A 20,121-nucleotide genomic window follows, 5' to 3' on the forward strand; every position below is an offset into this window, starting at 1 on the left:
CCATGTAACCACCCCAAACTTTTGAGTGACCTATCATTTCCCATCTCATAAGGAAATGCCCCTGTGGACGTTCCTTTTTTTACTATTCCTCACTTCAGCCAGAGGAATAGAAGGTTACCTCTGTTCTCTTGAGTCTTCTCTAGCTGTATGCCACACCTTCTTCTGTAAAATAAGACCCAATCTCTCACATAGATTAAGACTTGCTTTACAAAATTCCAGGTGACATGATAATATAACCTGCTTCCCCATACTCATTGTTTATCAAATGTATGGTGCTGTTGATGACAGCTGGGTGCAATGGTCTGTGCAAGATCCTGTATGACAGGTATGAGGAAGCTATGGCCCTCCAGATGTTGTTGAACTCTTAACTCCTGCCATGTTGTAACAGAAATTAGTATTGTTATTGGCAAACCAGTCACTTTGGATCCAAAATTACGTCTTTTATTCATTTTTGATGGTGCTAATGTCAATCTTATTTGTCAGGAATTTTATATCTTCTGGTCGCCGCTCATTTGGTGATTTCTCAAGAATTGAAGGATGCAACTTGTAACTCTTTGGACTTAGGGTTTTAAAAAGTTGTGTTTATTACTATCTCTGAATAACTGACCCATGAGATACATGTCGCCAGGGGCAGCATGGACCCCTCAGACATTGGATCTGTTTGGGGGCTGTTTGTGATTTATATGACCAAGCAATATTATTTTATCTGGGGAGGTTTATGAATACTTGATAAATTTTGTTTAAATATGAAACTTGTATCCCACTATAGAATATATTTTATGTTATTCATTTTTTAACTTTAAAAAAGCATATACTTTTATTCTCCTTGCCTTTATGATTATTTTTATGGTGTATTTTACTTTGTTGTTTCATTTGCAAATATTATTTTTAATAATAATAAAAAGCTTCCCTTTCATGGCACCTTAAATTAACTGCCTGGCGCAGTTGCCTCACTCTTCTTAATAGTAAGGCCAGCACTGAGCTGTACTAATGGAAACTTGTCTGTCCAGCATGAAGGTTTCCTTATCAAAATAGTTTCACTGGATTTACAAGATGAGTATGGTGGTCATAAAGTTTATATAAAAATAGACTTTTGGTTCTCATTTGATTGAAATATCCTGACTATGCCAACGAGAGAGACTGTGAGCAGCTCTGTTTATAATGGTATTATCAATGGCTGATCAAGACAAAGGCAGGTGCTACAAGAATGAGCCTGTATGATCTGCTGAGGGAAACCTGGTTTGGATGTTCAACGAAGTACAGATGAAATTGGTTCCACGCAAAGATCACAAAATGGGATTTCTACAGAGTAGCACTAGAAACATAAATGTTATGAAAGGCAGATACCTTTGGGATATGATAGGCCACAGACTTCCATGTAATCTATTACTCCCGCTGATAAAAACCTTTTGATTTGTGGGTTAAACCTTGAGGCTCTGCAAGTAACCTCATAAATATGCTAATCTGGTGAAATCAAGTAAAGCACAAGCACTATTGCAAAAACACAGTTTTTATTATTCCATAGCTTCCATAGTTTTATAGCACTAGCTTCATTCATAAAAATAACATTTGAAAAATTGCTGTCTTTATATTTTGGAAACTGCTTTACCCTTTCCTTGGCATCTCACCAATGTCATGCAGATTTTCCAAATGCATTAAGCCTGCAACTTACGAATATTTAACTTGTGTGCATTCAGTCTTATGTGCATAGCATTTTTAAAAAATAAAATAAAACAGGCAGGGTTCCGGGATGAAAGACACTGGCAATCCCATCTCCCATTTAATCCAATAGGTTTTGACTTTACACAATTTTGACTTTAGATGTGATCTGTGGAATGTAACCTCTGTAATTTGCAGGCTTAGTGTAGAATTATGAATGATTTCAATATTCAGGTAAAAAACTCATTTTAACTTTCTACATTTCCCAACCAACCTTTTCCAAACTGCAAGAACGCTTTGACAATTTGATTTTTAAAAGAGAGAGTTATATGTGTATTAAAAACCCCACATGTGATTGTTACCACTTTTATTAGGTCACTGCAACAAACCATTTATTTAATAAGCGTGCTGCTCTAGGATAGCTAGAAATTATATATACATGTGCACACAAACACACATATTTATATATAGTGCCTGCAAGGGTAAACATTTTGAACTTTGTATGGGTCTTCCAGCACTATGTTATGGAATATTTTTAAACAAATATAAAACTCATCAGTTACTTTAAACTTTAAATGCAGTAGTAGGCTATAATAATGGTGGACTGTGTCTGTGGGTTCTGTTTTATAACTAAATTGTTTCTATGAAGAAGAATGATTTCAGTTTGTAAGCATTCAGACACCAGTCTGGGATTGCAATCAGGCCCTGGTGTGCTAATGTTCCTGTCAGCTTCAGAGCACCAGGGCCTAAGCACTTCTGGCATCATGAAAGAGAGGCCTTGGAGGGGGGGGGGGAGACCCACTTTGCACCTTACTTTTGGTCCTACTGAGAAATCTGATGTGGTATGTAGAGTGTCCTACTAAGATGGGGAAAACCAGGGTTCAAACCCTTGCATAATAGTTATGCTCACTAGGGCACCACTCAGTTGGTCACTAGAGCCCTTTTCAAATTAACTGTCTCCTCTTGTGCAGCAAACACATTGAAGGGGACTCTACCTTTAAAGGTAAAGGACCCCTGTATGGTTAAGTGCAGTCAAAGGCAGCACTCATCTCACTGAGGCTGAGGGAGCCAGCGTTTGTCCGCAGACAGCTTTCCTGGTCATGTGGCCAGCATGACTTAAACTGCTTCTGGCACTTGGAACACCATAACAAGTGCCAGAGGACACGAAAACATTGTTTACCTTCCTGCCACAGCAGTACCTATTTATCTGCATGCACTGGTATGCTTTCAAACTGCTAGGTTGGCAAAGGTTGGGACAGAGCAACAGGAACTCACTCCTTCACGCAGATTCGAACTGCTGATCTTCTGATCGGCAAGGTTGATATACCTTTACCTCTACCTTTAATCCCACATTGACTGTCATCCATGAGTTCCCCAATATCTATCTGATGGATGTGATATGTGAAAACAGAACCTGCCATAGTTTCTTCACCCAGATGGGAATCTTTGAATAGTCAGCATTTGTGATAATGTAGAGAGCATTTGTCCCTTTTTCAGATGTTGCTCCAAACATGTTGAGGTGGGTCAGTAGATGCTGTTTCACTACCCCTCCCACACATTCTCCGTACCTGTGGAAAGCATTTGACTAAAAAGGGTTTATTTCAGCCTCAAAAAATGGGACGCAAGGGCAGTAGCACAGCTTAAAGCAGTACTTTTTTTTATGACTGGCTCATGGAGTACCACAAGGTATTTTGTATGGTCCCCCATCCACCCTGTTGCACCTGGTGGGAACTCTGCTCTACTCTGTTGAGAACAGATACCACAGAGATCACCCTCCCATTTACCATGTGTCTCAGATTTAATACAGAGCTGGTGGATGTGTCTATACACGTACACATATTTCAGCTGGAAATCAAACACTGAGGAAGAAGAAGCTCCACAACGTGCAACATGGCAAGGCATTTTTAATACTAGCCCATATTAGTGTCATGTGTTCTTAAATGAGTTCTTATTAATTGGATATTTCACATATAGTGCATTTTATTTTAGGTAAAATGAGGCAGGAAATTGTAATTTGTTCTTTTCCTGTTCCTCCAAATGAAAATGCCACCTAACATTTTTCATTTGCCTCTTGTATCTAATTGTTGTCTCTTGTACTTCTAAAGTTGAAAGTTTGTCTTAGTCAGAAGGGGTCTTACTTGTTTTCCTTGGGAAAATATAGCAGACAATTGACACTAAAATGCGTTAATCTTAAGACTTTGTCAATACCAACTCCTTCTACGACAGAACATGCATTTTGGCTCTGTGGGAGTGCATAATAATTTTATCCAGGAAGAAATTCAATTACAATTTTTGATGATACTGTAAGAAGTAATAATTTTATAGAGTTTAAGTATCCATATCAGCACTCTCCAGGCAGTTTACTTTGCATTGTGCCTGACCGTATCATATTAAATATGTCATCAGGGCTCAGTGATTAGTAACCCCTCTGCTAAAGTTTTACTGTCTTTTTTTGTTTTTCCTATTTATAATTTCTTAATTTATTAACAATGAAAAATGAAAGAATGTAATTAACGAATGTGAAAAGATTTATTTATTTTTTGCTGTCATAACTGGTGCTGGCAGAAACATGTATTTTAGTGTGGAGCAAATAAAATAAAAGCCTAGTCATCGAGAAGTATTGGAAGGTTTAGAGCAAGCTTCCTCAACCTCGGCCCTCCAGATGTTTTTGGCCTACAACTCCCATGATCCCTAGCAAGCAGGACCAGTGGACAGGGATGCTGGGAATTATAGTCTCAAAACATCTGGAGGGCCGAGGTTGAGGAAGCCTGGTTTAGACTTTTTGTGGATTGGAGTTACCCGTATTTTTTGCTCTATAAGACGCACCAGACCACAAGACACACCTAGTTTTTGGAGGAGGAAAACAAGAAAAAAAAAATATTCTGAATCTCAGAAGCCAGAACAGCAAGAGGGATCACTGTGCAGTGAAAGCAGCAATCCCTCTTGCTGTTCTGGCTTCTGTGATAGCTGCACAGCCTGCATTCACTCCATAAGACGCACACACATTTCCCCTTACTTTTTAGGAGGGAAAAAGTGAGTCTTATAGAGCAAAAAATACGATATTTATTGTAAATCTGAAGTTTGAAATCTGGTTTATCATGCTTAACTTCCCTAAACTTGATTTGTGATCATGCCTGTGAGCATGTCCTTCACATGTATTATGGCCTGAACTACCATAGTATAGGACTATGAGACTGTGGGCAGGAAGCTGAAGGGTTTTGGGGCACAAGTGGGTTTCTTCATCACTCCTTCCTGCTGAAGGTTGTAGACCAGGAAGAGAGAGGAGAATACTGGAAGTATATCACTGGCCGCACAGGTGTTGTTGTCATGAAAGGTTTGGCTTCATAGAATCATAGAGTTGTAGAGTTGAAAGGGACCACAAGGGTCATTTAGTCCACCCCCTGAAATGCAGACACCCTTTTGCTCAATGTGGGGCTTGAACCCACGACCTTGAGATTAAGTGTCTCATGCCTTACTAACAAGGTCTCCACTTCCTTGAGGAAGGACTTCTGGTAAGAGATGGTGTGGCAGACAGCAGAGCCTCTCTCTGATTAAGCTACCAAGACAGCTAGCCAGAGCAGGGGGCAGGGGAGAGAATAAAATGAGGAGTTTCTGAGGGAGTTTCTTAAATTAGAGATAGAGAAGGAAAGAGCTGGAGTTTGACAGGGACAGAGATAGGACTTGATTTGAAATGTGAGGTAGGGATTAGGATAGGATTTGACTGAGGGAGAAATGGTTCTGATTTGAGATGAACATCCACACTGAGGAGACTATCTATAGCACTATATGTAAAGGAAATTTATACTTGTGAAGAGGTCCATGGCCTGGGGCATGGAAGGCTGATTCAGAGTACATGAGTAAAAATTGTAGGGGAGGGAAACAACAGTGACCTTACTGTGTGTTTCTGCTATAGACTTCCAAGCCAGACTGAATATTTGGGTGATGCCTTCCTACAGGAGATTACGAAACATTAAAAAAGAGGGATTTGGTATTGACCGAGGCTCTGAGATTACACCCACAAGCTTCTTCAGTAATCTATACAGCATTTATTCATTAATGGTGTATTTGGTTGCCTTTTGATATGATGAAAATTCACATACTTACCTGCTTATGAAATAACTGAGGTTAAAATATTTTCATATGACTACCGTGGTATAATCAACTGGACTGTGATTATTGATTGCAGTAGTTTTCCTTGATAATATATTTGTGTATGTGTGTAATGAACAGTTCAAATGAATGCTGATACCATAAGTGAAAATTATTGTCATCATGCAGAATGTAAAACCTCCTTCAACAAATGGCTTTTTAATAATATAACTATGATAGAACTCTGTTGGAAATTGTTTATATTTTATCTGTATTTTATCTTCCCATTTAAAACTAGTACTCTGAAGAAACCCTACAGACTGAAATATATGTTTTACATCATTGGTTTATGTAGCCCCAAATGGTCCGTCCTGTCTAGTGACAGATCTCCAAAGCCTTAGGCAGAAGTCTTTTCTAGTTCTGTTGCCTGATACTGGTTTTTAACTGGGGAAAATTATTTCTGCAATTCACGTGCGTTTCTTTGGCTGTTTTCATGAAGCTGTAAGCCAGAGCTTTCCAAACTGTGTGTCGTGACTCGTTAGTGTGTCAGCTGCAGTGTGTAGGTGTGTTGCGGGAATGTTCCCCACACTCCTCCCAGGGCTTGAAAGGAGTTAGCTTAATCTTTAGTTTGCTAGTAAAACTAAATTACCGTGTCGCGAAATTATGTGTGTCACCGATATTAAAAGTTTGGAAAGCTCTGCTGTAAGCCATAAACCATAGCTTACCACGCACAAGCAAATCACTCACTTTTCATTCTCGGCAAGAGGAAGAGAAGGAAGAGAAGGAGCCGCCACTGGAGCTGAGCCGCACTCAGCTCCGTGCTTTGCCTCCATGTTTTTGGGGCATGGGGGAGGGCAAAAGGACTCAGCCCCCAGGAGCTGGAGCCCTTGGTCCCAGGTAAGCCCCTGGGCTTAATGATTTCATCCGTGATAAATTAGTCTCTGCCTGACACTGTGTTGCAACATCTAACATCCCATTATACTATTATCTGTGGAAAGTGAAATTATGAAGAATTCAATGTATTCCGTACTTGAATTAACAATAATTTCCAGAGGTTTTTTCTATAGGGCACATGAGTTGGGAGACAGGAGAAAAGACTTAAAGCCCCATCCACTCACTTTCCTTCTCCCTCCCACCCCCATCCATTCTTCTTTTCTGTTGTGTCATTCAGACTGCAAAACTGAGAACAGGTATTATTTTATTGTTTCTCTGTGTAAAAAATAAACTGGGAGCCTTTTTTTGACTGAAGAGTGGGAAATAATGCTTCAATTAAATAAATAATCAAGCCACTTTCATTAGGAAAAAAGTTGAGGTGCAGAAGCCGATGCAGTATTTAATAATCCCTCCAAAATTGCTGTGCACAAAATGTGATGCTAAGAAGGTACACAAGGAAATATGGTGGCAATGCAGGAAAAGAAACAGATTAGGATTAGAATATTTGGTTGTGGTGCAACAAGGAAGTAAATTATTCCATGACTATCACCTTTAAGTGGAAATATGCTCATGTAAGCAACTTGTGCAGTACTTTTTTGCAAAGTAATTGAAAACAGAATTACTGAAAGTTCTGCATATATACTACAAAACACTGAACCAGGTTGACTCTAGGGATATAATTAGCTGGTGCAGTTTTATTTTTGTTTTTTAAATGTTAAATATGTATTGAAAATAGTTTTTTTTAAAAAAAACAAATAAGGATGTGTTGCAAAGAGAAGACTAGTGTAAGCTATTTTGAACCTTCCAAGAGACCTACATTCAACCATGGTTTGGCAATCTGTAATTGCCAACTGTCTGTTAAATCCAATCTGCAGCAAGAAGAGTAGAGCACTATTTTTTGAAAATGGCTCTGTGCATTCAGATGAACCTGGGAGCAGAACTTCCCTGTATTGCCATTTGCATGCATGACTATTGTTCCTCATCTAGCAAGAAAGCTATATGTAGAAGCCTCTTTTCATGTGTTGGATTGAAATATCTTACAAGCTTCTTGTATCCCATTTTTTAAAATGTAGTGATCAAAGACAAATGTCAGGTTCAAGATTTCAGTGTTCAATGATGTAAGCTGGGACGGGAGGAGATGGCCAGGGTAATGGGGTGTGTGATATCACAGAAGAAAAAATGTGTCCTTTCACAAAATCAGAGGTTTTGAGGAAGTGGGGGCTTCATGCGGTGCTGGCTAGAAGAGACTACACTGAGAAACAGGGGAACATGACTGGCTGCTGCTTGGTAACCAAGCTTGCTGAAGTTATGAGATGAGCAACAAGAAACACTCTTGGAATGTAATGTTCTGAACTCAAAACCCAGGTTGTAAATATGTGTAAAATAAATCATATTTCTTAAAGACACTAGTCTCCAGTATGTCTCATTCCAAAGGAACAAAAACCCTGGTTAAGTGCCAAGACCCCTGGCATTTTGCTATTGCTTGGCAGAATTAGGGTGGCGTGTAACAATATATTTGTTTTTTCTAAATTATGTTATTTGCTTTGTACTAATTTAACAATCTTAATTAACCAGCATGAAATACGTTCTTTGTTTTGTCACCAATATTCCCTCTTTCCCTGCCATAATTATAAGTCCCTACCCCTGAATTATTTCCCCAAATATCCCTCCAAATTCAGGCAAAAACAAAAGACTAGCCCTCATATTATTCTTAAGTAAGTGTGCAAAGGATTGTAGCCTTAATATCATAACATATAGCTGTTAAAATTATGTTCTTACCCAAGTCAAATACTGTATATTGAATTGGGCTTAGGTTCGTATATAATACATTCATGTTTCCAGTCCATCCAGCTCTTAATCTGGAGTTAAGATATTAGGCAGGACAAGTTTGTTTGTTTGCTAAAATGTATACACCACTTGATTGTAAAAAAAAAAACCCCTCTCAAAATGGATTGGTAACATAATTTGCTTACATAATGTAGGCCTTAGAAAATGATGTATATTATCAACAACAGGTTGACTTCAGCCATTCTGCTTTCATTTAACCAACTAGACAGAACACCTTTGTCTAAAACAGCCTCAGTAAAAAATGACCATGTTTCCCCCCCACTTTCTTTCTCTTTTCAGATCGCATTTTCACAACACAATACCATCATGGACCTGGTACAGTTTTTTGTTACCTTCTTCAGGTAAATTTTCCACTCTCAACAATTCTACAATTGATATATGCGAAGTTATGTGATGTTCAAACTTGGATATTTTACCCCTTTTGTATAATTCTTAAAAACATCATAGACCACACAGTCTGCATTATGCAGGTACTGAAGTACCACAGCTCCCCCACCCCCTTTTGGTGATTTGACTTGTGAATAGTCACACTCACATTCTGACAGCTGTCTTCCCATATTTAAGGTTAAGTATTTTTTCTAACACGTGAAACTGGAATCATAACAAGTATGAATTACATGGCTCGCTTCTTGATTATCTTTGCTTGTGGTGCTCTTATTTGGGTTTGATTGCAAGCTTTTTTCCCCTGAATGGTGAGCCTCCTTTCAGGAAAGGAACTTAAACTAGGGGTGAACCAAATGGCCACTTCCAATCTCCCACCCTATTTGCAGATAGTAAATTTTGGCTGTTTCCAGTTTCATTTTGGGGAGCCAAACCACTTGAGGGAGGGAGCTTACAGTTGTGGCTGAGAGCTGTTTGGTTTGTCTTTCTCCTCTTCTCTTAATAGCTATTAAAGCCCTGACTTTGCTGGCAGCTTTTGCAGCAGAGCAGCAAGAGGACTCGAACTGCTGCTACTCCCATTCTTCCTCTTCCGCCTCTGCAATTGTAACCTCCTTCCACTGCCCCAAATCATTTCTCCCTTTTTTCTGTTTTGATGAACCAATGAGTAATGATAAACCATTACTATGATTGGTGCTAACATATTTTAACCATGATGAAGTCATGTGGGGGGAATTAGTATGAGAGAGCAGGTAAGCACCTAGTGCAGCAGCTTACTCTAGACCTCTTAACCATAGATTGTGATCTGCACCAGTCCAATGAGCCCTTTTAATCTGCTTTGGTTCTGTTTTGTTTTACACACACACACACACACACACACACACACACACACCCCTACATCCAATATATGTGTGAGTAAATCTTATTTCACAGTTCATTTTGGGAACAAAGGGATTGCAGATAATGGATAATAATCAACTAAGACTCACTTAAATTACTTGTCTATTGATTTAAATGTGTCCATTCTGAGTATGAGCAATATTGGATGTCACCATTTAGCTTCAAAGACTGTATGACAAGTATAAACCCTTGGCTATTAAGTTTTCACTAATAACTTTTTATTTTGAATAACATGTATTTTCAAATAGAGTGAAAATACTACAATAACTCCAAAATGCATTTCAACTTGGTTTAAATGTTCATTTATGTTTTAGGTTTTACATTACGAACAATTACACATGTCACTTGTCCAGAGTAAGTGGAATTTATAGCCTCAGTTGTGCAAATGTCCTTGACATTTTATTCCACACGGAAAGCCCTTTCATTAAACACTCCATCCCCCTTTGACTCACTGCTCTCCTATCCCAATCAATGAAATGGTGGAGCAAAAAAAGGGGTTCTGTAATTCTTTTTAGCTTGATTCTTGGCAATGGCTTAACAGATTTACATTCTACCATTTGTGAGTCTCTGGGACAGAAATTTATTATTAATGCATCTGTGAGTCTGATGAAAATAAGTGTTTTGACAGTTAATAAGTTGGCTTAATGTAACTAATAAAGCTGTTTCCTTAAAACAAAACAGAAACACTTGTATATATTAGCTTTCTCATACATTTTTTTTGAGAGTGGGGGCTTGATACTCAGAGCCTGAAATCCTGTTGTTTGCCATCCATTTTCTCATAGCAGTCTTACTTGGGAATGAGCAATTAACATTTCTTTGCTTGGAATGCCAAGATAGCTTGCCTCCCTCAGGTTTTCCCTGGAGCTCCTTTAGAGGTGCATTTTCTCTGCAGCTGTGTAGGAATGGTTCCCTACCAGCACCTTTTATATACTGTATTCTTTTATGACTTGCAACAGGGATCTTATATTGGCTTGTGTGTATTTTCTTTGTTCTTCCTTACAGCTTTGAGGAAATAATGTTTAAATAAGTTATAGAATTTGAAGCTGCTTCTTCCTTTTGCTTAGGACAGGCCCAAGGCTGCCCATTGTGAATTACGAGATTGTGCCCACCCCACTTTATTCCATGTACAGAATCAAACTAGACTAGCAGTTGAATGTTACTTCAACTCTGTTAATACACTGCTTAGGGGACATGGGGCAGGCCATGGTGCGCGCACACAGCTCTGTTTTTCAACACTTCTCCTGCTCCTCACATCCCAGCAACTATTGCCTGAGGCAGCCACCTCACTCTGCCTAATGGTTGGGCCAGCCCTGTACAGATTCTTCACTGTAGTTATTTGTTGATTTTAATGTAGTGTACCTATCTCCCATACTGATCTTTTTGGACCTGGTTGGCATTAGCACTGTCTAGGGATCCAATACAGGAACATTACTTTCTTCATAGAAATGCTTTGAATTACATTGGTCCAAGTGCTTGCTTGCCTTGTGTGCTGCCTGTAGCCTTATATTGGCTTCACTACTGTTCCCTTTCCCCATGGAGGTGGAAACATCTAGGGGTCCTGGTCTGAGCCGGATGCTTTAAAATACTGGCTGAATTTGGCACATGGCTGAATTTACCACATTTTTCTTTCCTGTGTTATTACTTTTGTCATTTTATTTTATTTCATGGAGTGTGCATTTTCTAATCAGCTAAATAATTAATTGTAGATTTCTAATTAATTGTACGTGGATTACAAAATTAATTGTAGAATGATAAATACTTAATCCTAGATTGCCTACCTGATTAACCTAGGTTTGCTAATATATTAACTCCCCCTGCCGTGCAACAATCAGTTGACCCCAGCCTTTATTTCTTATCTCCACAATCAGATGCAGCATTTAAATGACCTTTCCTTGCCTCCATTAATGTCAGTGGTTAGCACCTAAGAAACTGCAACCACAGGCTATAGTCCAGATCAGAGTAGAGGCAGTGGCAAGATATTTTAATGGCTCCTTTCCCCCTGCCAATTCTCCAACTGCCATATTAGGTTCCCGTGAATCATGCCACTCCAGACTCCCATTAGTAGACACAGGGGACAACATCTGGTAGCCATTTGAGTGTGGCAGCCTAAAACATACAACACCTGGTTGTCATTTTGAGTGTATTGTTTACTTCTAGTGGCCATTTCTAAAAGAGAGGATTAATTAAATAAATTGAATTTTATTCAAAAAAATTAAAATGAAACAAAATAAATAAATTAGAATAAATAAAATAATATTGGTGCAGAACCCATAATCAGAACATTTAATCACAGCAGAGAGTTCAGCCCTTGACACAAACTTTGCCATGGTGATTGCAGCTGCCCAGAGAACTACTGTTAACCCTTAAGGAAGCTTTGCAGGTGGACACCTCCAAGGCATAGCTGTCAACTTTTTCCTTTTCTTGCGAGGAATCCTATTTGGAATAAGGGGATTTCCCTTTAAAAAAGGGAAAAGTTGACAGATATGCTTCAAGGAGATTCAAGCTTTGATTTCATCTGTAGTTCCAGCCCTGCAGTCTGCACCTCCTCAACAGCCATAGCTGCAATAGAACCATCCATCTGCTGAAGCGCAAATGGTTTCTAGGGCATAGACCAGAAGGTGCATCAACCTAACAATGGTACAAATCTTATAGGAGACAGACAATACCTCTTCTGGGGCAACAGACCACACCCAGACTATGAGTGATAACGAGGATGAATGGAGCGAAGAGTCTGATGCAGAGGATTGCTCATTGCACTGGCCATTCCAACAGCAGCACGACATGACATTGCTGTGCAAGGTCATGTCAGTGCTAGAATAAATCACCCAGCAGACATTTCTGTGCTATTTACCTCAAGGTGTGCTTTGGTGGTGTGAGAAGTACACATGAAGTGAGAATCCATATCAGCCCACCCCATCTTTAGGAAAAGGTTCAAGGCCAAATGGCTATAAAATTGCAAAGCTGTGACTTGCACAAACAATTACTACATCCTGAACCAAGCGATAATGGACAAGCTAAAGTTCCCAGTTATAGATGGCCCCATTGTGGCTCTTCTGCCTAAGACAACGAATCTCAAAGACTTGGATGTGCAACAGAGTGTAAGCTGGGTGTGGAGTTGAAAAGGTTACATTAAACCAGTGTTTCCCAACCTTGGGCCTCCAGCTGTTTTTGGACTACAACTCCCATCATCCCTAGCTAGCAAGACCAGTGGTCAGGGATGATGGGAATTGTAGTTCAAAAACAGCTAGAGGCCCAAGGTTGGGAAACACTGCATTAAACAACAGGCTTGTTCCTTAAAACATCATGTCCTGCATCAACCTTTGCCCTCTCAACTCTCCTATGGCTAGATGACTTCTAGACGACCCTCAGCAGGATCCTGACAGACTACTAAAATGTAACTCAAGACATGCTTTAAATGTATGTTGGAGATCATGAGCATGACTTTTGGGCAAAGCCACACCCCAGCACCTCTGAGTCAGAAATGAAGCATATGACATAAATTATTGAATTCAAATGCTGTTTTTGAAGAAACAAACACAAGTATCACCAGCACCAACCAAATAAACAAATATATTAAAGCTTTTAATGTGTTGAGGAACAGTTACTCATGGTTGCATGCAGTTTGTTTTTTAACAGTTCAGACTTTCAGTAACGAAAGTATTATTTCTGTAAAACTAAAAGAATGATTTGACAGCAGGCCATCAGAGCATATTTCCGTACTGTGGCTTAGTCCTGGAAATATGAAATAATAACCTTTTACCATGTGTAGTGTAGCTTTCAGCACTGACAAGTTACAACCAGCTTCCATATCCTGGATTAAGAATAACATCTGGCACAAATCCTTTGAATAATGATCCATATGATTGTCCACTTTAAAGCGCCAGACATGGCAGCAAGGAGCAATCTCTCTCTCTCTCTCTCTCTCTCTCTCTCTCTCTCACACACACACACACACACACACACGGGGAGAGAGAGAGAGAGAGAGAGAGAGAGAGAGAGAGAGAGAGAGAGAGAGAGATGGTGCTAAGAGAGAAGGTTACTTCAGACATGCACAGAGAAAATGGACATGCTGCAGACAGGAAAAAAAAGGAGAAGTTACATAGAAAGGAGAAGAGTAAGATAGTTGACAAAGGGCCATAGGACCATGAAGACCTGCTGAGTTTCTGCCTGTGGCCATTACTGCCCAACCTATTATGATTTTCCTCCTTAGGTAGTAGCAGGTTAGGTGTTTGACTGGTGATGGGAGGAGCCTGAGTTCCAACTCCTCTGCAGTTACTGGAAATCGGATGGCTTGGATCACAGGCAGAGAAGCTGTGAACAGGCAGGCCTGCAAGTGGCAGATTTGAGCCATGAGTATCATGGGAACTGGGCTTGTACATTCACTATAAAATAGACAATGGGGGAAGTTTGAAGAATACCTTTATTTTGAAGTGCTTTTATTATAAAATCAATTTGTTCATGTCACCCAATAAAAATACATTACACAGAGTGAACATGTTGATTTTATAATAAAAGGGTTTGCATAAAATGGCAATACGAGCTGGTTAATATGTATGAATTGTAGTAGCATAGAGAGGAACCAGCAGTAAAGCTCAAAATGTGTCAGGGCATTTTCTGAAATGAAAAGGCTACAGGATCTTGGAATTTCTTCGTCTTTTTTCATGAGCTAGTATGTAGCTTTTGAGTTTCTTGATTGAATTTAGGATCAGCCTTCTAATGTTCATACTGCAGCTCAGGCATGACTTTAATGTCCATATAGAGGTCTAGTTTACAATGGCACAACTGCATAGCTTTCTGATTACATTTTATATTCATAAATCAATTTAAGTGAAAACAACCTACAATCAGACTCTAAAGGACAGTTTGGAAAGAACAACAGGTAACAAAATGCAGAAAGAAATCTAAGGCTGTAGTCCATATACTGTCTGCTCATGTGCAGTCATAATGTAGTGGAAATACATTGGAAATTTGCTGCATAAAGTAGGCTGTGAGCTGTGACCAAATAGTCTGATTTAATTGGTAGCTGATATAAAATATGATAGCTGATACAGAATAACACTGGACAGTTGCGCCTACCATTGCATCCTGTTCCTGGAAGCAGAGATATCTAGAGGTGATACCCTTAAATACGCACCAAAGCCAAGGTAGTGAAACCAGCTGTGGAATGGCTGAAACCTGGGAGCTCAATTCTGTGGACTTCATGAGCAGGGTATGGGGCATAGGCTTGGGCACTAGCATAGCCAGGTGTCAAAATAGAAGATGAACAGCTTTCCCTCCCTTTTAAGCTTCTTGTAAGCATAAATTATTGCACGTACTTCTTCTGATACGGAAATTAATATCCATGTGTATTGTAGAAGGCATACTAAATGTATCATGTGAAGGACAGGGGTGCATTTCTGTTTAACACCTTGTCCTTTGGGGAAGGAACACATTGCATACGCTAGCTTCCTGAAGCATTTATGTGGAATAAAATAGACATTCATGCATCCAGTCACACATTATGTTTTAAATCAACTTCATTTCTTTGAAGAAATATAAAATATTTTATCCTTCAGCATAGGCGCAGAATGTAAAATATGAAAGTCTTTTCCAGGAGTAACAGAAACAGAATCACACTTAACGGGTCAGAAGTTTTATTTATCCTATAAAGATCTATTTCCGTTTTTAAAAAATTAAACCACCCTGACTATAAATCCTTTTTATTTCTTCTTTGAAATAGATGAAAGGACGTACTGCAGAGTTACTAGAGTTCAAATCTAGAACTTTATTAGGCCATATACTATAAGATGTTTACAGAGTATTTGCTTTCATTTGACAGCATGTTGTTAAATTGTGAGAGCTTTGTCACTGTATGTTAAGCACATGCTGTCAATTAAGCTTTTTCTGGCATATGATGCATCCTTCATCTCACATGGGATTAAGTACCAAAATCTATTCAGATTCTGCATGATTTTCATGTGTTTGACATGATAGAGAATTTGGTAACATAAATATGTCAAATCCAGTTGAATTTCTAAAGAGTAAAATCCACTGATTAGTCCTTCCAATCATCTTTCTCTATGGTACAACTACTCACCAAGAAGGTCATGGCTACCAGTTATTCTCTGTAGAGGGAATGTGCCTTAGGTAGTCTCATGGGTCATCCAAGTACCAAAATGGCTCCAGGTTTGAATATATGGAGCACAATCCGTGCCCTCAAACTAAGGACCAGTGGCCTTTCTATGGTAGAATGGTAGATTTGTCCACCTTGCCAAATTTTGGGTGACATTTAGTTGGGTTGAAACAAGTTGGTTTATAGGATGAAGTTACCTGTAATAACTGTTTTTGAATGATATTACTAATCTTGTCAACTGTGGACACCCGTCCGTTGTCAGTTCTTACTGTGTTACGGTGGAATGAATACAAACAAGTATAATTGCTAGGCACAATTTATAGGGAGTAAAGTGGCTAAGTGAGTTCACAGAAGTATAAGCAGTGGATATAAATAGACTTATATCTTCTATGCAAAACAGCACTGTTCTCTGTATGGTGTGTTTGAAATGAATTTGGGTTCTGCTACTTAATTTGAGAATTCCACTTCAGAAGCAAAACCACACATTATCATTTAAATGGCTTTTGATTGCACTTGCATTTTAATAGTTTATTTTATTTTCTATAACCCGTGTTTGAACTTTGCTTACATTTCTGGCTAAAAAGTGGTGTTTTAATGCCAGTAAAGAGGAAGGAGTTGCAAGTGAGCTAATTCTTTATAGATAGTCCACCTAAGTATGGTTATATTAGCATGGTAATAATATGCTGAGATAGTAGCAGTTTCATGAAGATACTAAATAGCATAGAGCACTGAGCTGCCTTACAAACCAGTCCCCCTGTATCCCCTTCTGAAATCAGTCCTCCAGGAAGAACTGGAGCCACATAACATTGTGCTGTCGTGGCCCAAAACAGTCAAATTGTCTAGCATGCCATATTCATTTTTTTCAGTTAGTTCTTGATTTCTTGCTTTGGCATGAATGTTTATAGATAGATATCCACTGACATCTCTTGAGCTCTGCTTAGATGAACAACTTCAGATGCCATGTCACTGTACCTTCTTTTCTTCACACTGTTGAATCGTACAAGTTGTGAAGAGGTGATTGCTCAGCTTCAACTGACATCCTGTTCTGTGATACTCATGCCTTGCAAATCATATTTTCAAAATAAGTGAAAGAATGTGGCATAGTTCATAGGAAATCAACCACTAAAACAATTCTTGATGAGCAAAATATCAATCACACCTTATTATTCTAGTTGGCTCTACAAAGTGCAGGAATCCTGTTCACATGTATATCTGATTTGCTTCCCCAATTAAATATGTTGCTGAAGTCTGTAATTACTTGATTTGAATATGAATTTCTCTGCCTACAATGCTCACATATATTATGAGTTGAGTGCCATTTCCTCAAGGAGATAATCTCCAACCTGGAATAGTAAATGAAATTCTGCACATGTATAATTAACATTAAAGCTGAACAAACTGCTTGGTAGGTGCATGAAAAAAACTTAATATATTAACCTCTTAATCTAAAGGAAGCACTTTGTTTACTGTTTTGAAGTATATGTGACCATAGAAACTAGTTAAGCAGCATTTTGTTTGGCAAGTATCTTCTTTATTTAGGTTGATCAATTATTTTGATTATTTCTTGTAAACTTTGTAAAAGTGGGCTGTTGTCTTTAATTCATCTCTTTCTAAGTAACTTTCCATCATGGCTTGTGCTGTAAAATGGGTGCCAGGGAGATGAAATCAAACTACTATTCCTGAAGGAAAAATAATAATGCCTCTCAACATGCATGTGCAAACATCATAAGCTAGAGAGAACTCTCAGCAAACATTAATTTTTCACCCCAAGAGTCATCTGAAATTTTCATATATAAAAAGCCAATTCTAAATTGAAGAACGGAGAATTTGCCTTCCGCTATTCCTAGTGCCATTGTCTGTTGGAAAATTCAGGACAGACTATAAGAAGTAGTTCTTCACACAATGCATAAACTTTGGAATTTGCTACTGTAAGATATAGTTAATGTTTGTCAGTTTACCTTTTTCATTCCATCGCAGAAAAAAACCTCTGCAGATTGATTTGTTGACTTGCAGCAGATCTTACATATTTTCTAGTTGAAAATATTGACAGGCCTGTTTCCTGTTCTTGTGCTGTGCAAGATGCATACTGTTGAACTCTCTTAGAATTCATTCACAAGATTGAATGAGATGCTAAAAAATGATTCAATTCCGCGATCAGAATTAAGTGTTGTTTTCTTTAAGCAGAAAAGCAAATTTGAGAAATTCCAACATGCATCGAGGAAGAGCGACATATCCATGATGTCAGATTCCTCCATTTCAATCTTGCTGAGCTGTACCTTTGTGTTGTTTTTTGGCAAATCATGGTCTCAACTACACTTTCATATATATGATTAAATGGCAAGCAGTGATTTTTGTCTGTGACACTGCTGCCAATATGTTGGCTTTGCCAGATTTAAAAGCCTCTATTGTTTGGAAACTGAACAACCCACAATGACATAATCCTGGTAGACCTAGGTCTGAGTTGAATCTACACATATGGCCAGATTTATTTGGATGTCAAAAGAGACAGTCTCAGAAATTGCAAGGCCTCGAGCTTGTTTGGAGGTTCTAGCAGGGGAGCGCAGCTATCGTATACCCTTGACCGAAGAACGGTACACTCCTTCTATCTGGGATGGTCGTCCTCTTCCACCGAGCGCGCAGCTTCGGGAGGGACGCACATGGAGCGGTGAGGGAGGAAGGGGACACCCGCCTAGCCAGCCAGATCAGCCGAATCAACCCTGGCGATCAATGGGGTGACAGATGTCGCAGCCAGATCGCCCTCACATAGGATAGGACATTTTTTATGTATGCCACTACAGCAGCAAGAATCCTTCTAGCAAAGTATTGGAAGACGCAAGATTTACCCACGTTGGAAGAATGGCAGACGAAGGTGATTGATTATATGGGACTGGCAGAGATGACTGGCAGAATTCGAGACCGGGGGAAAGAGGTGGTGGATGAAGATTGGAACAAATTTAAAGTTTATCTCAAAAACTGTTGTAATTTGGAAAATTAGGGGCTCAGAGTTATAAGAGATAAAGAACTACAGTTGTATTAATAACTAACAGAAGTTAAATTTATGAAATATAATCAAGTTTATTATCAGAGGGTTGCTGAAAAATCTTGAAACAAGAATGCAGAAAAGGGGTGGTATGGGGAAGTCGATTTTGTGTTTGTTTAAGTTTATGTTTTTGCTTTGTTTTTTCTTTAGTTATGGAAAATTAATAAAAATTTATTATAAAAAAAAAAAAACAGAAATTGCAAGGCCTCCTCCTGCTGACTTCAAGGAAGGGAGATGGTGTAGTCTCCATGATTAACACAGTAACAAAGTCACAGTAACTACATATGTGCTTCACATCACCATTCTGTTTGTCCTTGTCCTGAGCCACCTGGTGGCAAGTCCCTCTGGAGTGCACAATTCCACAGTAGATACTAGTGCACAGTCCGGCAGGGCAAAGTCCATGGTCCAACCAAGCCTGGTTCCCATCTCTGCAGCTGATCCAGGGGTCAGGGCACCTGGAAGTCAGTCCCACACATGCATAGTCTCAAAGAGCTCCCTAGAACATCCAAGCCATGGTCCAACCAACCTGGGAAGTTGAGCAGACATTAGTTCTGCTTCCACTTTATACGTACTTTGCATGCTGACTGCAACATCTGGGCTAGTTGAAGCATGCAACCCACACCTCTTCTGAGCCTACTCCACCTGAGAAATCACACACCACCTTCCATAGCTAGCAATACCCCCAGCTAGTGAGCTGGGCTGTGGGCTCCTGCCTGCCTCAGCCTCTGCCTCCTAGAACATCCCTCCAGCTCCTCTCTATGCCTCAGAGCCCACCATGGGTCCTGCTGTTCTGTTTTCTGTGCACTGGTCCCCATCCCCTTGCCATCCTCCATCACCTCGTGAGTACTTTCAATACCAACCTCTCCTTCCCAGTCCCAGTCCCAGCTACACCCTTCGCCAGGATCATCTTCCTTCTCTTCCTTCTCCCTGTTGCCCTGCCAATTCATGACAGTTCTACTCATTCAGTTGTGAAATGTGATATCATGCTCAGGTAATCTATACTGTGGTTGCAGATTCTATTAGATCTTGTTGCTGATAATTCTGATTTGAGTTGGTCCTATAATTTAATTAAGCTGCATGGCCCACACAGCATTTCATTTTTATGAAGTAGGTGTTTTTCTGTACCTTAACAGCTCAGCTATGTTGAAAGGAGAGGTATTGA

The 20,121-nt window shown here is 39.3% G+C and overlaps 1 protein-coding gene across 3 annotated transcripts in view; it reads left to right on the plus strand.

Annotated features, from left to right (window-relative positions):
• The window catches only part of ATRNL1 (attractin like 1), a 501,150-nt gene that overhangs the window by 230,826 nt on the left and 250,203 nt on the right, over window positions 1-20,121 (plus strand). For all 3 annotated transcript variants that reach the window (XM_028730150.2, XM_028730148.2, XM_028730149.2), the window contains one exon: window positions 8,809-8,870. In XM_028730150.2, the coding sequence (XP_028585983.2) occupies window positions 8,809-8,870 (62 nt within the window). The remainder of the gene's footprint in view (window positions 1-8,808; window positions 8,871-20,121) is intronic.

This window comes from Podarcis muralis, chromosome 6, assembly GCF_964188315.1.
Source record: "Podarcis muralis chromosome 6, rPodMur119.hap1.1, whole genome shotgun sequence".
Lineage (NCBI taxonomy): Eukaryota > Metazoa > Chordata > Lepidosauria > Squamata > Lacertidae > Podarcis > Podarcis muralis.